This window comes from Aristolochia californica, unplaced genomic scaffold (assembly GCF_029961685.1).
Source record: "Aristolochia californica isolate CCGP_79_NKW_82.1479 unplaced genomic scaffold, dmAriCali1.0.hap1 SCAF_12, whole genome shotgun sequence".
Classification (NCBI taxonomy): Eukaryota; Viridiplantae; Streptophyta; class Magnoliopsida; order Piperales; family Aristolochiaceae; genus Aristolochia; species Aristolochia californica.
The window spans coordinates 25744001-25763641 of record NW_027181793.1 but is presented as its reverse complement, the minus strand read 5'-3'; the positions used below and the strand labels follow the sequence as shown (position 1 = coordinate 25763641).

General features: G+C 38.7%; 2 protein-coding genes across 3 annotated transcripts; both read right to left on the bottom strand.

The window, feature by feature from the left end:
* Positions 1–275: 275 nt before the first annotated feature.
* Positions 276–4529, bottom strand: LOC137945557 (D-3-phosphoglycerate dehydrogenase 1, chloroplastic-like). The gene is made up of 6 exons (XM_068791492.1): positions 3754–4529; positions 2170–2546; positions 1700–1810; positions 1652–1655; positions 1506–1597; positions 276–1387 (listed from the first exon to the last, which is right to left on the bottom strand). The coding sequence occupies exons 1-6, from the start codon at positions 4394–4396 to the stop codon at positions 716–718; spliced, it is 1899 nt and encodes a 632-aa protein (XP_068647593.1). The 5' UTR covers positions 4397–4529; the 3' UTR covers positions 276–715.
* A 933-nt stretch (positions 4530–5462) lies between these two features.
* Positions 5463–12414, bottom strand: LOC137946347 (uncharacterized). Of its 2 annotated transcripts, none has more exons than XM_068792605.1 (4): positions 12195–12414; positions 11587–11744; positions 9716–9782; positions 5463–6008 (listed from the first exon to the last, which is right to left on the bottom strand). In XM_068792605.1, the coding sequence occupies exons 1-4, from the start codon at positions 12324–12326 to the stop codon at positions 5910–5912; spliced, it is 456 nt and encodes a 151-aa protein (XP_068648706.1). In that variant the 5' UTR covers positions 12327–12414; the 3' UTR covers positions 5463–5909. The 2 variants fall into 2 exon arrangements, with proteins under 2 accessions (XP_068648706.1, XP_068648705.1); XM_068792604.1 differs by lacking the exon at positions 5463–6008 and adding an exon at positions 7182–7553.
* Positions 12415–19641: the final 7227 nt, after the last annotated feature.

The window sequence follows — 19641 nt, the reverse complement described above, 5'->3', positions numbered from 1 at the left end:
CATCCAATATCTCTTTTTGTATATCGGTGTTCCATATGTTGAATAATTTAATACAAATAAAGCAATATATGAAATAGGGGAAACCTAATCCCAAACAAAATTTCAGACATCTCTTTCAAAATCCAACAAAATCAATAGGGGAAACCTAATTCCAAACATAATTTCCTTTTGACACCCTACTGGTTACATAATCACTCTACAAATTCCAATTAGAGACTTTAAAGGTTAAATTAGGCAGCTTGAAATCTCCTACCAACCAGAGTATACACCAAAAATGTCAAACTCCAGTACAATATTAATAATAATTTATATGTCGAACAGTCCATACCCACAATCAGCAACCATACTTCCCACCACTAATCATTTCCTGCTTCCAACAACACACTAAAAAAAGAAAGAAATCAACAAAATCTTCAGTGATTCATAATGAGAGTCGTCAAACGAATTATATTGCAGAAACTCTAGATAAAATAGTAAACATAACACCCTCCGGCAACACCATATCCGTGCCTAGTTCCTATTAAGACATCCATAGTGGCTACAACAATATAAAATCCTCGCAGCCTTTCTCACGGAATTCATACTCAATATAGCATCACAATTCCCTACTGACAGTTGAATGGAGCATCGGTACAACCTCATATTCACTTTTATTGAGACAAACAACGAAACCGGGTTCTTTTCAAAATAATTAAATGGATTTCTCTCTCTCCTTCTATAGTTTGAGGAACACAAAGTCATCTATAGCAGGGACCTCTCCTATCTTCTTGAGGGTATCCTTGTTTGGTTCCTCATCCACTCCAATTGCCATAATAGCTTGCTTCTTAGGTGCTGTCCTCCCCACGCTCATGAAATTCACATTCACGTTCTGTTCAGCTAGAATATTTCCAACCCTTCCAATCATGCCAGGTTGGTCAGTTTGCTTGCAGAGTATTAAGTTACCCTCAAGGCTCACATCCACGCTAAAGGATCCAACTCGTGTCAGGTGAGGCACCCCATCCTTGATCCTGCCTTCAATCTGTATCTCACCAGACTCCGATAAGGCACTGGCAAACTTGGATTTCACGTCTGCAATTTGGACCTGGACAGACTCCAGCGGGAATTCAGGGGACCCATCGATCACAACACGCTCCTCAGCAATTCGCAGGCCTCTTTGCTTTGCAATGAAATCGGCATTGACCAGATTGACAAAAGAACTGGATATGGGTTCAATGATGCCTTTTGTGATCATGGCTCTAAGCAGTCTTGTATCAAGGTCATCTTGGTTCCTAGATGACATGTATACTACTTTGACCCACTTAATGCCACTTCCTCCAGCCACCAATTGCACTGCCAGCCGACCAAGCTTCTCAGCGAGAAGAACATAAGGAGCAAGCTCTGATAGAACCTACTCAATGGAACAGCTTATTTACAAAGCCAGATCATCGAAAGTGGAAATGAAAGAGAAAGTGTATGGGAGATGAAGGGAAGTGGAATATGAAAGAGAAATTGTATGGACTTCTTACCTTAGCTGGAACCATAGGGGCATTTACAGCAGTTGCAGCAAGTTCACCCTTTAATGCGCCCAGGACTGCCTCTGCTATCTCAATTGCTACACCTTCCCGAAATACATGAAGTTGTTTGAATGTTTAGTCATTCTCAATTACTATACCTTCCTGAAATAGCAAACGAGAGTGAGAAGATAAGAAATAATGCATACCTGTGCTTCAGTAGTACTTGCTCCCAGGTGAGGTGTACATGTAACATTTTCATGTTGCACTAATTTGCTGTCTTTGGGAGGAGGCTCTTCTGTGAAAACATCAAGTGCTGCCTGTTCCATACAGAGAAAATTTAGTAGCAATCAAACAAACTCTTCTTAAATGAATGTTGAAAATGGAGAAGTCTCCTAACAGGAAAAAGCATCATTCAATCTCAAAGAGATGTTAAATAGAAAATATCAGAAGGCTTTGATAATTCACCAACAAAAATACATTAGATTAGAATGACAATCCAAGAGAACTGTTATTTTTCTTTTTAAATGTTTCCAGGGAAGATATTAAAACCAGCCAATCTAACAAGCATCAGAAGGATGAACTTAGATTTCTAAAATTCACTTCTACAACAGTCACCTAGACATAATTTAGCTTGAAAACCACTTTAATATGATCACGTAAAGACTGCAAATTGTACCTGGGCAACAGTTTCATCATCAAGTGCTCGAACCAAAGCCTCTTCATCTATAACTCCACCACGTGCAACATTAATAATCCGTACTCCCTTCTTCATCTTTGCAAAAGCTTCATCATTGAAAACTTTTGAAGTGGAAGGCGTGAGTGGCATATGGAGTGAAATGAAGTCTGCAGTTTTAATAGCCTCATCAAAAGATACCAGCTCAACACCCACAGCACGAGCCCTGTCAGCAGGGGCATATGGATCATGGGCAATGATATGCATTCCTAAGCCCTTAGCACGTCTAGCTACTTCAGATCCAACTTTCCCAAACCCCATTACTGCCAGTGTTTTTCCAACCAAGGAAACACCACAATACTTGTTTCGTTGCCACTTACCTGCAAAGATAAGTCATGTTATAGAAAGTTAGGAGGCACTGACAACCCCTTGATCTGACAGGAAATTACTTATACCATTTTAAATACATAGTCTTCATGCTTACACTCCCCCGCCCACCCCCCACCCCCCAAAAAAAACACTTCATAGTCTTCATGCTTCTTAATATCCTATATTAGAAGCAAAAAAACTTGCTTTCATTCTCTTTCAGACCACCTAAGCAGTAGTAAGTTACTTTGACAAAAAAAACTGAAACTAAAACTAGTCTGCAGGTAGTTCTTCTACCTAAAGTGATTGAAAACATTGATGAATTAAATTGTTCATAGTGGACTCTTACACGCTCATCAAAGGTAATTTGGAATACCTGCCTCTTTCAAATAAACTGCATTTTTTGTAATTTTTTATTTTCTTAATTACATATGCAAATCGAGAGGCAAGGTAATAGCTATAGAAGACATATAGAGTCAGCCTACATCCACATGCTAAATTCTAACAAATGGGCCTTATAAGATTTTGACGAGTCAATTAACACATCTATAACCGCAGCTCTCTAATACGAACAGAGAGGGGCACTCAGTAATGTATTCCACAGCACAGAAGACGAAAGCATCCCCTTCATATCCTACTAACGAACTAATAAAATTCAGAATTATATCTCATAGGCCTATAACAGAGAAAAGAAACCAAGCTGTTATAAGAGACACACTGTTCGATTCTCTTTCAAATTAATCATGACATTAAAAGTCCATCTTGCATTGACTACTGGAGTCTTCATCGAACATAAGTATGCGATCTAAACGTTCTAGTACTGGTTAAAACGGGGAAAAAAGAAATCTGACCCTTCACTAGCAACAAAAGGAGGAACAGCAACAGAAAGAATTTTTGCCAGAAAAATGATAACAAGCGTGAACGAAAACACTAAGAATATATTCCGAAACAGAGGAAAGGAAAACCAAAATCAACAACAACCCTTGAAGTTATATAAGCTGACAAAGAAGTTCCAGAACCACACATCAGATTAAATACTTCTTAGGTCACAAGAAAACCGCTAGCCTGGGTCTGATAGGATTCACAAACTACAATCGCAAACTCGCTCCGACGCGATCCGGATCATTCAACATGCACACAAATAAAAGGGGGAAAAACAGATTAAAACAGACAAGAACAGTAAGGCGACGAGACAAAAATTCGAAAACCAGAAACACTCACCGGCCTTCATGGAAGCATCAGCCTGGGCAACATTGCGAGCCATGCCAGCCAACAGGGCGATAGCATGCTCGGCCGCGGCAACAGTGTTTGCAGTGGGCGCATTGACCACAAGACAGCCAAACTCCGTAGCCGCCTGAAGGTCGACATTGTCGATCCCAACTCCAGCTCTCCCGACCACCTTCAACCTCCCCTTGGTGGCCTCGAAGACCTCCCTCGTCACCTTGGTCCCGCTCCGCACAATCAGAGCGTCAACAAGCGAGATCTTGGAGCGAAGCTCCTCAGGCGAGAGGTTATACGAACAGTCAACGTTGGCGAACCCCTTGAGGACCTCGAGACCAGCATCACTGAGCTTCTCAGCCACAAGGATCGTAGGCTTGGAGCCCTTGGCCTCGTTCTGGACATCCGCACCCTTGGCAACGGAGATCTCCGGGCAGGCAAGAGTGTTAACAACTCTCGCAACAGACGGTGCGCGAGACGTAGAGCTAGAAATCAGCTTAAGAGAAGCAACCGAAGAGTAAGCCGCGGAAGATCTGAGAAGAAAGAGCTTAGTCGACGCGTTACTTGAAGAAGAAGAAGAAGAAGGAGAAGGAGAAGGAGAAGGAAGAGAAGGAGCGAAGAGGGAATTTGCAGAAGCAGAGGCCATGGCCGGAGCAGAGGGTGAAAGAAAGAATGATTTTGTCAAGTATGAAGATTCGGAGGTAGTTTGAGCGCAAGATTTTATGGCGACGGTCGGACCGTTCGGAGTCGCTGAGAAAGGTCCGACATTTTGGGAAAAGACGGAGGGATGGAAGAAAAAAGTGGAAACCCGAAAATGTATCAACATTCTATACAAAGTTGACTCCATCCAAGCCGTCCATCCGATTAGCGTTAGGTGTCCTGGTAGGAGGGACAAACACACCTGGGCCCACAAGTGGCCAAAGTGGCCAAAGAGGAAGAAGGAGGCTGAACGTAGCGGGAAAGACGGGAGTATTGCGAGTAACGACGAGACTGATTTCCTGTCGGTGTTTTTATTTAGTTATTTAGATTTTGGTCCCAAACGTCTAGGATTTGGTTGTAATAATTAATTAAAGGGAAAAGGCCAAAAAGTAAGGAAGGAGAGGGTTGGTGAGTGTCAATTCCATTAAACCATTCCAAACCCGTAAAGGGTCATTAAATCGTTGTCGTTGGTGTGACCTGTGACTTGTTAGGCTCGACATCGGATCTCCCGTTTCAGGAGAAGAGAAAAACCCTAAATACGCCTTTTCAATTCTTACCTGAAATACATCCAGGAATTTGAGAAGGTAAAGTCGAAATTTTGAATTTTAAAAAAAATATTTCTTCACTTAAATTAATAAGTTAAAAAAAATTGTATAAAGAGAAAACACGTCCTATTTTAATTATTATTACTTATAATTTGGGTTATTGAATCTGAATTCAATCTTACCATATATATTTGCAATGTCACATTGATGGGATCCATTTTTGCTTTTAAAAAGGCTGGCTCAGACCCTTTACAGGTGGTGCAACTGATTGAGTTCCATTAACATATTTTAAACAAAAGTAACAGCACAAGAACCGGTGGGGAGTGAAAGGTCAAAGATTTTGTTGCTTTCCCATGTTTCAGTAATTATATCATATTTATAACAATGTAATAATAATTATATAAAAGTTTATATAAAAAAATATATTTTCAATTACAAAAATAAAATAACTCTACTTTATTTTAACAAGTGAAAGTATCATCCACAGGGTCAGGTTTTTCATGAAACCCGACCTAACCTGGCCTAAAAACTCAGATTTGCCTTGACCCCATACGCCATGGTTCAACCTTGCCTGTTTTAAATTTATAATGGGGTAATTGAGTCTGTTTAAACTAAGTAACATTTACAACAAACCATTGGAAGTGGCATGACAGACTGATTCAAAAGTTCGACAGAGACTCGAGTAATTCCCAAGTAATTTCATCCCATTTTCTCTCTTGTTGCATCAGTGAGGAGATTCCAAATGCAATTCTGGAAGTAAGCTCCGATGAAGTGACTCAACTGATCTGCTTCCATAAACTTAGTTTCAGGTGGATTCACAGGAATGTCACCACTTCATGCTCAATCAAAGTGATCATTACTCATGCTGAGGATAGTATCTGTCTCGCACCATGACAGTAAAGAGAGATTTGCTGATCATACATCTTTGAAGAGGAGCTGGAACTTGGGTATTCGCTCTGGTGGCAGAGGACAAGTAACAATCAGCTTGCCTTTCATAGCACCTCTGAAAATTACCTGCACAATTACATATACATAAACATAGATTATAGACAGTTGAATGGAGCCAAATGGAAGAAAAGATAATAGCTAAAAACTGAAGGCATCACTCTGCCCTCAATTATACAAGAAAAATAACACGAGCCCTCAGCATCTAATGCACACTTGTCTTCAAATGTGAAACTCTAAATACCTTATTATGCCACAATGTTCAGGCGCTGATGAATATAAATCAAAGCATCAAAGAACGCAACATGGAGTTGATGGTTGCAAAGTATGTTCTTTTTTTGCTTACTTTTATACTAGGACACAAAGGACTAAATATGTAACTGTATTGCTCTCCTTTGAGATCGACCATTTACTCTTTTGCTGCCACTCATGCACTTTTTCTCCTCTTAATCTCTGTTTTCATTTTTTCAAAAGGATGAAACAGTGTCAAGATACCCAAACTGGAACAGTTGGTTGAGCAGCATTCAATCGAACTCCAACCTTCAGCCAGTTCCGAGAACTACAAAATCCAGATACTGCCCAAACAGTTTAAACAGTTTAATCACTAAATTGACTGGCTTGGCTGAATCAACCAGCTACCAGGTCATGCAAGGGAATGTCTTCTTCTCAGTGCGACATGAAGCAGGGGAGACAGATAGCGGGTGCCCGCCCCCCTCCCCATCTTCGGCACCAAACGTGAAGGGTCCTCGGCCTCCCCAATATCAATAATGAGGAGGCAGGGACCCTCCCACATCAGATAAGAAAGGGGGATAGCAGCCACTCCCCCAGCCATACAACCACCCCCTTCCCCAACCTCTCTGTTGTACAGTCACGTGCAGAGAGGAGGGCCAGGAGGGCCACCGTCCCTCTCCTCCCCCTTTTCCTTTGTCAAAAGAAGAGGGATACCCAGCTCTCCTTGCTGTCGCACATGATAGTGAGAAAGGTGGGAAACTGTCCCCTCATTGGAAAAGAAAAAGGGAGAGGACAGGCTGAAAGACAGTGGTACAGGAAACCCTTCTCCCATTGGCAAACAGAAAAAGGATGGGGGTGGAATTCTCCCCCCTTGCTCTTCCTGCACTGGGGAGCAGTGTGGTCAGGGTCCCCTCCCCTAAGCTTCAAAGGTTGAGGGAGACTTGCTGCCTCAATCATAATACTTTGATTGTTTATTTCTAAAATAATTTAACTTAGGGCTTCTAATGATGCTATTATTGGTTCTATCAGTTACCAAAGCATGGCCAAACCGGACCCTGTGAACCCAGTTCACCTCTCCTGGTTTATCAACATTGGGATGGACTGTTTTAATACTTTTTGTTTTTTGGAAAGTGGTGATAACATTTTATTGACAAGAAGCTAAAAATTACAAGGGCAAATGGTGTTTGCAGTAGATCAGATACGTTTGGTATACACTTTCTTTAGCTAAACAATCTGCAAGACTATCAACGATACTCCAAGAAGAGGACAGATTAAAATTTTTATCAAAGATATTACAAGGACTGATAAGAGTTGAAAATAAGAGCAGGACAGCACCGCTGTAGTCTTCGTTGCTGCCTCCAAAACCTGCTGGCCCAGGATTCCCTACAGAGGAGTTACCAAGTTCAACTTTAGCTAACCCTGGGGAGGATGCTCATGAAAATTCATGGTTTCCTTCCGATGTCATGTTATCATAGTGCTATTCCATTACTTAGAATCATTGTCTATCATGCTCTTTTCAATTCTCTTGTTCGTGTTATTCAAAAAACAAAAATTGCTAGTTAAGCCCCACTGAGCCATCAAATTCCTCAATGGCTACCCTAATCAGTAAAATCAGATAATTTTTTTTCCATCTTCTCCAAAAAGACAAGTAATCAACTATGGTAGAAAAAGAACTGAAGATGACTGTTGTAGTTAACATCACCAATAGATGGCCTTGACAGTACTTCTATCTATAAATCCACTCATGTACACATTAAGCATGCCAACAGTTTTTTTTTTAATTTAAAACGAAAATTTAATGAGAACGAGACTGCTATTTTGAAATAAACAGCACATTGCAAGGGAATGGGAAAAATTAAGGAAATAATACAATTTTTTTATAGTCACAAACTGAATTAAGAGCTCCAGAAGGAAATCATCAGTTACTTGGTTTTTAAAATACAAATTGTTCTTGAAAACACAGTGAAAAGAGTGATTGTGAGGAAGTCATCAAATCCACATCTTTCCAAAGAAGAAAACTTTTTCAATTTTCTTTTATTTTTAATTCATTATTTTTCTATTTGAGTAAAGATAAGAGAAGCAAAAATGCATGGGTATTAGCATTGCTCATTATGTTTTGTTTCATTTAACATAAAAGATAAATCGCAGGGAACATATGCTTTTCTCCAAAGGCGGGGAGCATGTCTCCCTACAATAGGTGAACAGCAAGTTAGTAGATTAATAGATGGCCTTGACAGTACCACTTGTCCTGTGACCCCAGAACCAGTCAGGTCACACAATTTATATGTTAAACCGGCAAAGGCAGCAGGGTCAGCTGGGTTTTGAAATATAACTGGCTCTATAAAACCCACAACTGGGACAAGGGACTAGGCCCAGTTCAACCAGCCAGTCCAGTCTGCTCCATGTTTTATAACACCAGTTTGTATCTGGGTTATTTTAAATTAGAAATCGACAAGGGACTGATATTTAGGATGCATTGCACTAGTTCCTCCATCAAACCATCCAAATTACTGGTCAAAGTGGACAAAAGACTATGAGTAAAGAACATATCTTAAATAATAAAAGTTAACAGTATTGTTTAAAATTGCATAAAACAAATTTTAACAGTTGGAACTGTATCTTGAGGGATTTCAGTATTAGCAAGGAAAAATAAAGGGATGGGTAACCTAAGCAGGTATTATAGAGACGTACTTATCTGGAGCCATGTACTGCAGATCAATTTAGAAAGACACTTGTGATATATATCAAAACTGATATTTGGCATTAGTTTGGATGAAATTTTTCAGCAGCTTTTTCTACTTATTTGTGAGTTTTTGTAGTTGAAGACCAACAGATAAGGATATACCAACAACCAAATTTTTCTCTATCATGTCTTTCAAAAGAAGAACAATTACCACTGAATGTAGTGCACCCAGCAATGAGGACATGGAAAATAGATAGCATATCTGTCTAAGGTTTGAGCATAGAATGACAGTAACCAGATGGAAAACTTCCAACCAAACATGCTAGTACCAAAACCCTTTCCCAATTTTGGGTTTTCAAATATCCGATCAAAGAATGAATTGCAGACTACATCAATTAGTTAGTACTCCATTATATTTTTAGTTTGTGGTCAAACATTCTACAAGTTTATTGATCTGAGATTAAGTCCTCATAAGCTTGTCTCATCAAAGTCAATACACTGAACCCAACCCAAATTCAAAACCGATGGATCCAACTCCATTGCACCGAGATACATAACCAGCTCTTGACTACCCTGAACCTATCCCAGTGCGGTCTGAACTAAGATACTCAACCTTTAAACTGTCCACTAAACTTCAACAAGCATATGATTCAGAAGCCTCACAGGAGCATCTCTAATAACCATATGATCGTAATGAGGTATATGAGGATCATGACAAAGCATAAGAATAATCTCACACAAATATCCTCAAAGCATAAGAATGATCTGACACAAATATCCTCAAAGCATAAGAATGAAATAAAACAAGTAATTTACTACCAGAAGCATAATTGTATGTTCAATTTTTAAGCAATGAACTCACCTCCACTACATCAATGAAATCTTGCTTTTGAAGAAAAGTACCAATCCATTTTGTATGATCTGCTGTCCTGATAACAAATGAAATAAGAATCTGACCTCAATCTTCAAAACCATACTTTTCAAAAAATAAGGAATGCACAAAACTGCAGAGTGCACTAGATAAATACTAAACATGATTAAACAACATTCACACAAAGCCATCAATCTTTTGGAGGCATTAATATTGATAATCAGTTTCAAAAAAAAAAAAAAATCATAATGTAGCTTCTATTTACTTTCTAGGATGAATGCAATGTAGCTTCTACTAGTTATACCCTTGGCCTTTGACCTACTGATTATCAACATTATGATTTTTTTTTTAAATTGGCTATATTTAAGAATTTCACATCATAAAGAATGCCTTTAAGCAACGGTTCAATTTCACAGTTGCAAGACAGCCCTATGCATTTTCCTACATGAATCACAAGTTGGCAGCAAAACCATCTCATGTCCTTCTATTGAATGGCAGCTACTAAATCCACTAGATAGTGCTTCTCATTACTATCATAATTCAATTAACCACCTTTTCAATCAAATCTCCACTTTCTATCTCCATCATAGTATGAAAGTCCTATATCTCCAATCACTGAAGGTCAACTCCCAACTCAACCCCCAGTTTGTTCAACATCTATTCCATTTATTTGATCATAAGCTGATTCACTTGAAGTCCTCCATTGATTGTTCTTTAGTTCTCACACCTGCACATAAGATCCATTTCCACCTCTTCACCAACAACTACACCTATAATTTTCCAACCTAAAAGAAGAGAAAATTAATACATGTCATTTTTTTTCTTGAAATGGCTAAATAGTATTTCATTGCTATCAACTACATTGAATCGGGTACGACTTGTCACATTTCCACTTTCTCTGAAAAGGTATTTGTCCCATCTCATGCCTTGGCAGCCCCCACCCAGGAGCTTCATCAAACTTAACTTTGATGGGAATTTTCTTACTAACCCAAGAGCCATTAGGAATTGGAGTTGTTATCCAGGACCATTGAGTAGAATACTAGTAGTGTTCTCTGGTCCTCTGGGGCGATGTTACACAACTAAAGCTAAAATCAAAGCTCTTTTTCAAGAAATTAAGCTCTTTGCTCAGAGTTTTAGTTCCCCTTTAATGATCAATTGGATGAAGGGAAACTGTCTGGTGCCCTGCCTACATTTATGACGAAATCAAAGACCTAAGTAATTCTTTAATAATCTCTTGCCATCACAGCTTAAGGGCCCCTAATAGCATGTCTGATGCCCTGGCCAAGGATGGTATCTCCCCCCCAACTTTTCTGGTTGGAGATTCCTTTCCCATTGTAGTCTAAGTCTTCATGATTATGTCATTTTTCCTATCTTCAGACATAAAGCATTTTAACAATTAAGGGAAAAAAATCCACTTCAATTGTTGAAGAGACTCTGCCAATGTTTTTAGTTGGATGACAAAAGCCTCCATTCCTCTCCAGAGACATGCTCACATAATTCAGGACATTGTGGACCTCTGTAAGCAGATGGACATTTCAAGCCATCACCCTCTCAGGTCTGCCAGTAATGTATCTGACTCAGCTAAAGATGGTGCATCACCTCTATGTTTGATTGTAGAGAACCATTCCCATGTGTTTGTATGAGGCTTGAGTTTTTCCTGTCCTACATGCATTCTTTTTTAAGTTGATAAAAGCCATTGATAGCCACCTTTCCAAAGAAGAAAAATGCGCTAAATCTAAACTAGAAATGAACAAGACTATTTCAAAAGTAAAATTTTCACATACCCAACAGGGACGGAAAGAAAAAGAAAAAACAACACTGGAAATTGAACCAGAGTACTATAATTTTCTGAGGAGATTTACCCCGAGTCCATTTTCATATGATGGGCATTGAAGAAAAATACTGTTGAAGGAATCAAAGTGATGTCAAAATACTTGACATAAACTTGAATTTCCTCCGAGTCTATATCCACTAAAGCTATGCTTGAGAACTTTGAAACTTCACGTGATGATTTGGCCAGCTGTTAAAAAAGGAAACATATCAAATGAGATTAAGATACCAGGGCAGAAGAAATATTACAAATCCAGAATATAAATAAATTATCAGTAACAAAACACGAAAAAATAGAAAATAAAACACCACCAGTTAATAAGTGCCATTTTTAAGCGTGAAGTGCACCCACTTGCCGAAGTTTTCCATCAACAGCCAAAACTAGTAAGCCCAGAACGACAAAAGGGCTCACAGAAATCTCAGTTAAATAAAAGAGGAAAAATAAAGACTCGACATTTAAATTCCTTCAATACCCAACTTCTGTTGGAAAGTTTGGAGTACTGCAAACTGAAGGAAAATGGAACATCATCGAACAACCTTTTTGGTGAAACTATTCAATTATTTTCTCCACAAGCACAAACAAACGAAGAACATAAGAAGAAAGAACCCCGCAGGTTGAAAAATACCGATAGGTACATACAATATCATCGAGTTGACGGCAGGCAGCATCTGAGTCTCTACCAAACCGAAGCACGAGGACCTTGTCAATTGTGTCTCGTATAAGCGCATCCACGTCCCGCTTCTTCGTCAGAGTGTTCAAGACCCAGCTCATCTCGTTCCTCAACCCGCAACCCACCCTGCGTTCCCTGTCCCCCTTTTCTTCTTCGAATATTTCCAATCAAGCCGCTACTCACGAGTCACATGGCTTTTACATTTGTGACATGGCAACTTTTACACGAAAGCCAGAAAAACCCCCCTTTTTTTGTTCACACTGGTTTTGAGTTTCCCTTTGCCACTGTGGGTATTGCGTCAAAAACCTCATAATTATTCACCAATCATTCCCCCTATTTCAGGGCATGTCACTGTTTCTCTTTAACCTCTAAATCAATTAAGAATAACAACATTTCTCTCCCGTCTCTTCTATTTTATCTCCGAGAAAAAATATTCTTCGAAGATCTCAACATTAGCAAATAAATATTTGGTTAATGAGAAGAAAGTGATAGGGACGATAGAATAAATAATCAAAAATAGAAAAAAATAAAAACGTCTAAAGATTAAAAAATCAATAACAAATAGAATTTTTATTCGGGAGGAAATTGAGGCACTCACGGATGCGATGAGAAACGAGGCACCTGTATGGAGGAGAATGTCAGTGACCGTGCAAGACATCACTCGTGAATAGTGTGCACAATGTAAGTGCACGGAGAAAGTGGAATATAAGTGCACGGGGAAAGTGAGAGGGAAAGTGAACTATTTTTTCTAAGGAAATAGAAGTAAAGTGTAAATAGATTATTTGTGTTAGTGTGTGTAATATAAAGTATTTGTTTATGTTAGTGTACACAATAGAAAGTGAGGTGTAAAGTGTAAATAGATTATTTATTAAATAAAATATTTGGATATATTTGACTTTTAAAAAATTAAATTAATATTAGTTAATAAATAAAATATATTAAATATAATAATTAAACAAATATTTACTTTTATATTATTAAAATTATAATCAAATTTTAATTTTGTAATATCTAAATATGAAACCTGAGCTTGCTCTGATCCATAACTACACTCATTTTCACTGCAAGTTGCAGTGCTTATAGTAAACAAATACCTACAATGGTCAATTAACCATCGATTTATAGGAAGAAGTTTTTATTTTCTTCCGAATCGAGCCAAAGAGGTTGCAGAGAGGAGAGAAAAATTGTTGATGATCGTCGGTGCGGGGGACGACGAGAGGTCGCAGAGGGGGCGATTGAAATCGCCGAAGGTTGCAAGCGAGAGAGGAGCCGGAGAGGTTACAGAGAGGGGAGAGAAGTCGTCGAAGGTCATCAGTGCTGGGGACAGCGAGAAGAAGGGAGTCGAGTGTCGGAGACAAGTCACACAGAGGGCGATTGACATCGCCGAGGGTCACAAGCGAGCGAGAAAGAAAAAAAAAATTCTCCAAAACCCTTGTACGACATAGCCCTTCCAATAGCCCAATCCCGATGTAATTGAGGGAGGGGGGGGGAAGTGAAATACATTTGTAATTTACTTTCCCCCCTGCACTTAAGTTAGGCACTAACGACTTTTAACATATTTTACCCAGCGTAAGTGAACGCTGGGCAATAACAGGCCCTTAGTGTAACATTATGATAAGTGCAAATGGTGTTCATTAATAAAATAAATTTATGATAAAATAAGTAAGAAAAAAGGGTATTCATGCCATTATAAGGCACTATAAATTTTTTTAATAAGCTGACATAAATTTGGTATTAACTACTATAGTCATAAAATAAAATTTTAATTTGATAATATAAATTAGACTAGTAAAAATAATTTCAGAGTTCAATTCACATTTATGTTACATAACTAAAGTAATTTAATTTATAAAAATAAATTAAATAAGAAATTATTTAAATTAACTTAAAGTGACAATATATTTTTAAATAAAGAACAAGAATTTAATTTTTATTATGAATTAAATTTATAATTACTTTATTTACAAATAATGATAAATAATCATAAAAATTTCAAGTAATTTATATGAAAATTATTAAATAATTTCACGTTACATCGTTTTGTTAAGAAAAGGGGTGATTCACTATCTTTGGGTGAAGTAAAATCCCCAACTTTTCAGGTTCATTAACGTTTTAAAACAATTTTTTTTCTAGAGAATGTGAATTCTCCCGTCACTTTTCTTGCACGCTAATGGATGTGGATCATTCCAGAAGGAAGGGTTGAAGAACATGGGCCGGAAAAGAAGGGAAAAAAAGTTAATGCTTGTTGTTTGATTGACCTGTTCAATGAGATGTCATTCCACGTAGGATACATGTCACAGGAACAGAATCTTGCCTACATACATTTTAGTGTTTTTCTACATAAGAGCCACGAAATTGCGCAGCCCAGAAATCACTAATAGTAGCATAGTTCCAATTCCAAATGTCAAAATGAGCTCACCACAATTGTCATGGATCTCTACTAACTGGGCTCCCTTAGTGAGCAATAGGCACCTCTTCATAAGAACACTGATTGGAAGGTGATGACAGTCTAATCAACGAAAATAAAGAAAAAAGAGCAGACATTGTGCGTGAATCTGAAGTAAGCTGCCTCTGCAAGAAAAAAGAAAACAAGAAATGAGAAACAGATAAGGAGAATAAGAAAACGAACAAGAAAGAGATCAAGAAAACAAGTGGAACCTCGATGATAATGAGAAAAGCAGCACATCAGAACGAAGAAGAGACCAGATGAAGGCATCGATCTCGGCAAGGAGAGATGGAGCGAGCACACTGCGGTGCTCTGTCGGGTGAGAAGCTGTTGAGAATGGAACAGAAATGGGAAGAAAGGTATTAGAACATATAAAGTGGAAAAGTATTGCAGTCATTGTTAACATTTATTGTGATTTTTTTGGGTGTCCTCATTTTAAGACAAAAGAATTCTTGGTTATCCTGTCAAATTACTATTCTTTTCCTTTGAATTGATTTTGAGAATGGAAGTTGTGAGCATTATAGACAATAGACATTTGATAGCTCCACTTTTGAGAATCCAAATTGGATTTGGAAATTGTTATACCTAAAAAAAAAATAAAAAAAATTGATTCATTTATTTTGTTTCACTTTGTTCAAGTTATTTGTGAATGAAGCCTAAGGTGCATCACCCTATCTACTATGTATTTACGCTCTAGCTATGTACCCTGGCTATTTGTTTGTTTTTTGAATTTTGATTGCACATGCACTCTACAACCTTTTCCCATAATGAGACTTGCACTCAAGGATACAACTTAACTCATTGCGATAGAGCCATGAATTTGGCCTCTGCTAAGCCTCCAATTCCAGTAAGACCTGAGAATACTAAAAAGAAAGTCCCTTTACTGATTTCTAACACCACCACCAATACTTTCCTTTTGAACTTCCGTGAAGGTTAGTTTGTAGGGCCCCCACTGGAGGGGGTATCCATGCACTGGGCTGAGGGGTTGGAGCCTGGGAGAAAATGGCTATCAGCTTCCAAATGATGCCTTAATATGAGAGTAATCGGGAAAAGGTTCTTTATAAGAGCCACTGTGAAGGCTGATGATCATATGCAATTTAGTAGGATCCCTGGTTTGTATGGCTGGTACCTACTCATCTATACTTATTCCTGATTTGTTTCCAGATTGTATGATAGATTCCTTGTTATTGTTTAATGTACATCCTGAAAATTTGTTTACAAAATTACCATGCAATTTAATTTAAAAATTCCACAAAATCTGGCCTTTTTAACTAATAAAATGGAAAATAGTTGGTGATAAATTTTACAACAAGGAAGGGAGAGGCAAAGCCACTAGCCACAATAGGGCAGGGAAGAGAGTCCCCAACTGATATACATTGGGGGCAGATCTTGTTCTTAGTTAAGCAGTCTGAAAAGCTATTGGTAGCATGTAGGTTGTGACACCACACAACCTGAAGGATGAACAGATTTTCATTAAACAAGTATTGTAGTCTCCAAGGTGGTGGGAAGGGAGGGGAATGGTTTTTTTTTTTTTTTTTTTTTTTTTATGGAAATGGTGTATTATGATTTTATTAAGAATCACAGGAGGATGTTCCCTCAACAATTTACTGGGGAAAGTAAGATCTGATAGCCAGGAAATCTAAGCCTCGATGGTAGCTAAGACATATATTCAATGAATTTGCAGATCTCTCTTCCTCATTGCACGTAGAATTGGGGCATGCGCCTTGGGCAACAGTTTCTCTGATCTTCTTGTTAAAGAGGGAGTCGGTCAAAAGCATCTAGTTAGTGGGAACTCTCTTTTTTTGTAAGCTGTGAAGATCTCCCCCTTTGTATCATGTGTACTATTCTCCGATTTGAATAGAACTTATCACTATTTGTTCAAAAAAAGAGTTGGTTTATCTCAGATTATGCTTCATACTAATCAATCTGTCTATAATACAAAATGTCTAAGCCTCCAAGTCGGGGGGTCAGAACTTTGCAAACCATGAAATGACTACTGCTGAGGCACCTTCAACCACTTTGCTACGAAAATTCATGCATACGACCTGAGTCTAGTGAGTAAGCTGTCAGCTCTGCTTCTATAGAGGAGCGACTAGGGCCCTGAATAGGGTCGTAACACTAGACCTGAATGATCTCTGACGATGCCTCCACAGCAGCCCACCTGGGTTGCTAAAGCAACTTCCATCAAAATTTAGTTTCAGCCAATTCATTGGACCATTGGCCTGAGGTGTGCTTTCAAAGAAATATGTAGTGCATTTCCAGTTTCTGTGAATAATTGAGCTTAGTAGGGGTGGCAACTGTTTTACTAGATTGGACTATTGTAGAATACAGTGAATGACTTTCTCAACTATACCACTGATAGCGCTTGTTATACTATTCTTTTTCTTGCCATGGGATTGCTACCAGTGCTTGACCCATAAAGAGTTTCCAAGTTGAGGAAAAGGGCTACTAACCAATTGGGGGATGAGAGAATTTGATTGGTATAGTGAAATCTCCAACTTGCTGAAGGTGGCTGCTCAGACGCTTATATTCTCTAGGCTTCCACATAGTTTACGAAGATTATTGATAATAGCACATTCTCTTTTATGCAATTCATGACAAGTTAGAATTTTACTGTGGATTGTTGCGCGTAGGAAATACAGGACTTTTGGAGGAGCTTTGAGTTTCCACACTAAGCTGATTTTCAATGGGTTTTTGCTTTGCTGCTGATTTAATAAGCCATAGAAACTTGCTATCAAGAAATTGCCCGAGGAGCATGGCTTCATATTGGCAGCCTTCTCCCCTGTTCACAGTGAAGTAAAACATTAAGGATATTACATATTGACAATGTCATCCATTTCAGAATCTATTATGGGTCTTTTGAAGTTAAGTTCCAGGCACGTGTTACTTTGGCTTGCTGTACTGTGATAACCTTATCTTGTGCAATCTGGAATAGCCTTTGGCATGCTGAGCATGGTGGCACTTCTCCCACCAATGCGTCTGTCCAAAAGTCTACCCATTCATTCTCATGACATGTAATCTCAGGTTTCTGGTAACAGAGTTCTTTGTGCTTACAAATAGACCTCCAAAGACTTGAAGCCCTGGCTGAAGGAATGTTCCAAGGATCCATGAATCCTTCCCCAAGCTATATTCAGTCACCATCAATCTCCTCCATTATACTGTCCTCTCGGCTGAGAATCTCCAAAGCCATTTAATTAGAAATGCCTGGCTCATAGCTTTGAAATTTTTTATGCCTATCCTTCTAGACCTTTATATTGGCTCACTTGTACCCATCTTACTAACGGGGTCTTGAGAAACCCGGCAAAGAAATTTCTGTTGCAGGCTTCGAATCTAGATAAAATACTAGCTATACACAATGGGAAGTGTTAAGTAGTAATTTGGTAACCCTGCCAACCTGCATTTTATGAGAGTTTTCCTTCCTTCCTGTTCCCGAGGGTAATTAGCCCTTCCAAGATGCTGGCCTTCTTTCAAGTTTTCTAAAATTGGTATCCACATTTGCTTCAAGACAGCTTATAACTATTGCTGAATTGCTGTCCACCTTCACTGGTTTCTGGAGTTACTAAAAGTATAGCTTGATCTTTGTGTGTGGGAAATTCCAGCTTTTTAGCAGAGTCAAAGTGAGCTGCTGAACTTGAGAAGACAAGTTGAATAGAGCCATCATGAAATTGTATGGCCCCACCAAGATCGTGTTCCTTTGGAACTGCTATAGAGATTTAATTTCAGCAGGGAGTCTAGGTTACAAGGGATGATGGTTCATAATCACTGTGGTTTATAAATAGATACAAAATTCTGCATGCTATGGAGCTAGGGAAAGAGCACGGGACAGCGAGAGCACGAGACTAGATGATCAGAATATGCATTAACCCCTCCCCACTGAGCTTTGATTTCCCTCCATTTGGAATCCGCCTTTTATACTGAGTAAGAATTTGATCTTTCATGGTTCCTGCTAAACTCATGGACAGATTGCCGGATGCACTCTATGGTTTTCTTGCATTACTATGCAACAAAGTTACTGTATATTTATGTTAGCATTGATTCGCTCTGGATTTCTTTGCAAGAGGTTACGTGTTGGTCTCTGTAATTCTTTATTTTCTATTTTTTAAGGGTGGTGAACACATTTAAGAAGCTAAAAGGGCAATAGGTTAGTTTTGTTGCCATTTTTTAGAAAGCAAACATGTTTTGGGCATGGAGACGGTACAGGAAGGTTGATCATAAAATTCATGCAAGCTTACGTAGGAGATCAATCCATTCTTTCATTCTTATCCTCAGGACATGATTATTTCATATTTGTTATTGGTAACGAACAATCCATAATATTCTTCTATGGTCTAACTCCCTTCAAGAGATGCTTCCTTTTCCTAGCACAGTGATTAGAAAATTCTGGTCGCAAATCATTTATTTCAAAGTTGTTCTTGGTTGATTCCAACCAAGTGAATATGAGAAGATTTTATTTTTTGTAAATGAACATGAGAAAATTTTATTTTATCTCGAGTCTTTTCAAATTTTGGTTGCTGAGCAGGACTGTGAAGAGTTGATACCCAAGGGAGTGATGGGTACAGGACAAGGTTTTGATGCTCCTGGAAGACGTTCGAGTGGTTTCACTTTTCAGCCTTGTCCTCCCTCAATTCGTCTTGTCTGCTTCTGAAAAAAGGCAAGGCCTGGGAGCTCTGGTCCCATCAGATAAAAAACTCCTTGGTGGTGACAGCAATATTATGGTTGCTTTAAGTCCAATTCAAGCTGCACCAATGGCTGCAGAAAGGAGTTTGCAGGATCATCTATGGTGCGCGTCTGGATCTTGCGAAGGCTCTGTTATAGAGTAAAATAACTAAAGCATGCTTACTGGGGCTGGGTCTAAGAGATCCTCTGAGGGCTTGAATAATTCCATCGACTTGAGATCTCGGTGGAAGGAATAGATCTGCAAGCACTTCTAGTTCTGACTCTGCCCTTTTAGCATTGCTTAACTGACAGTT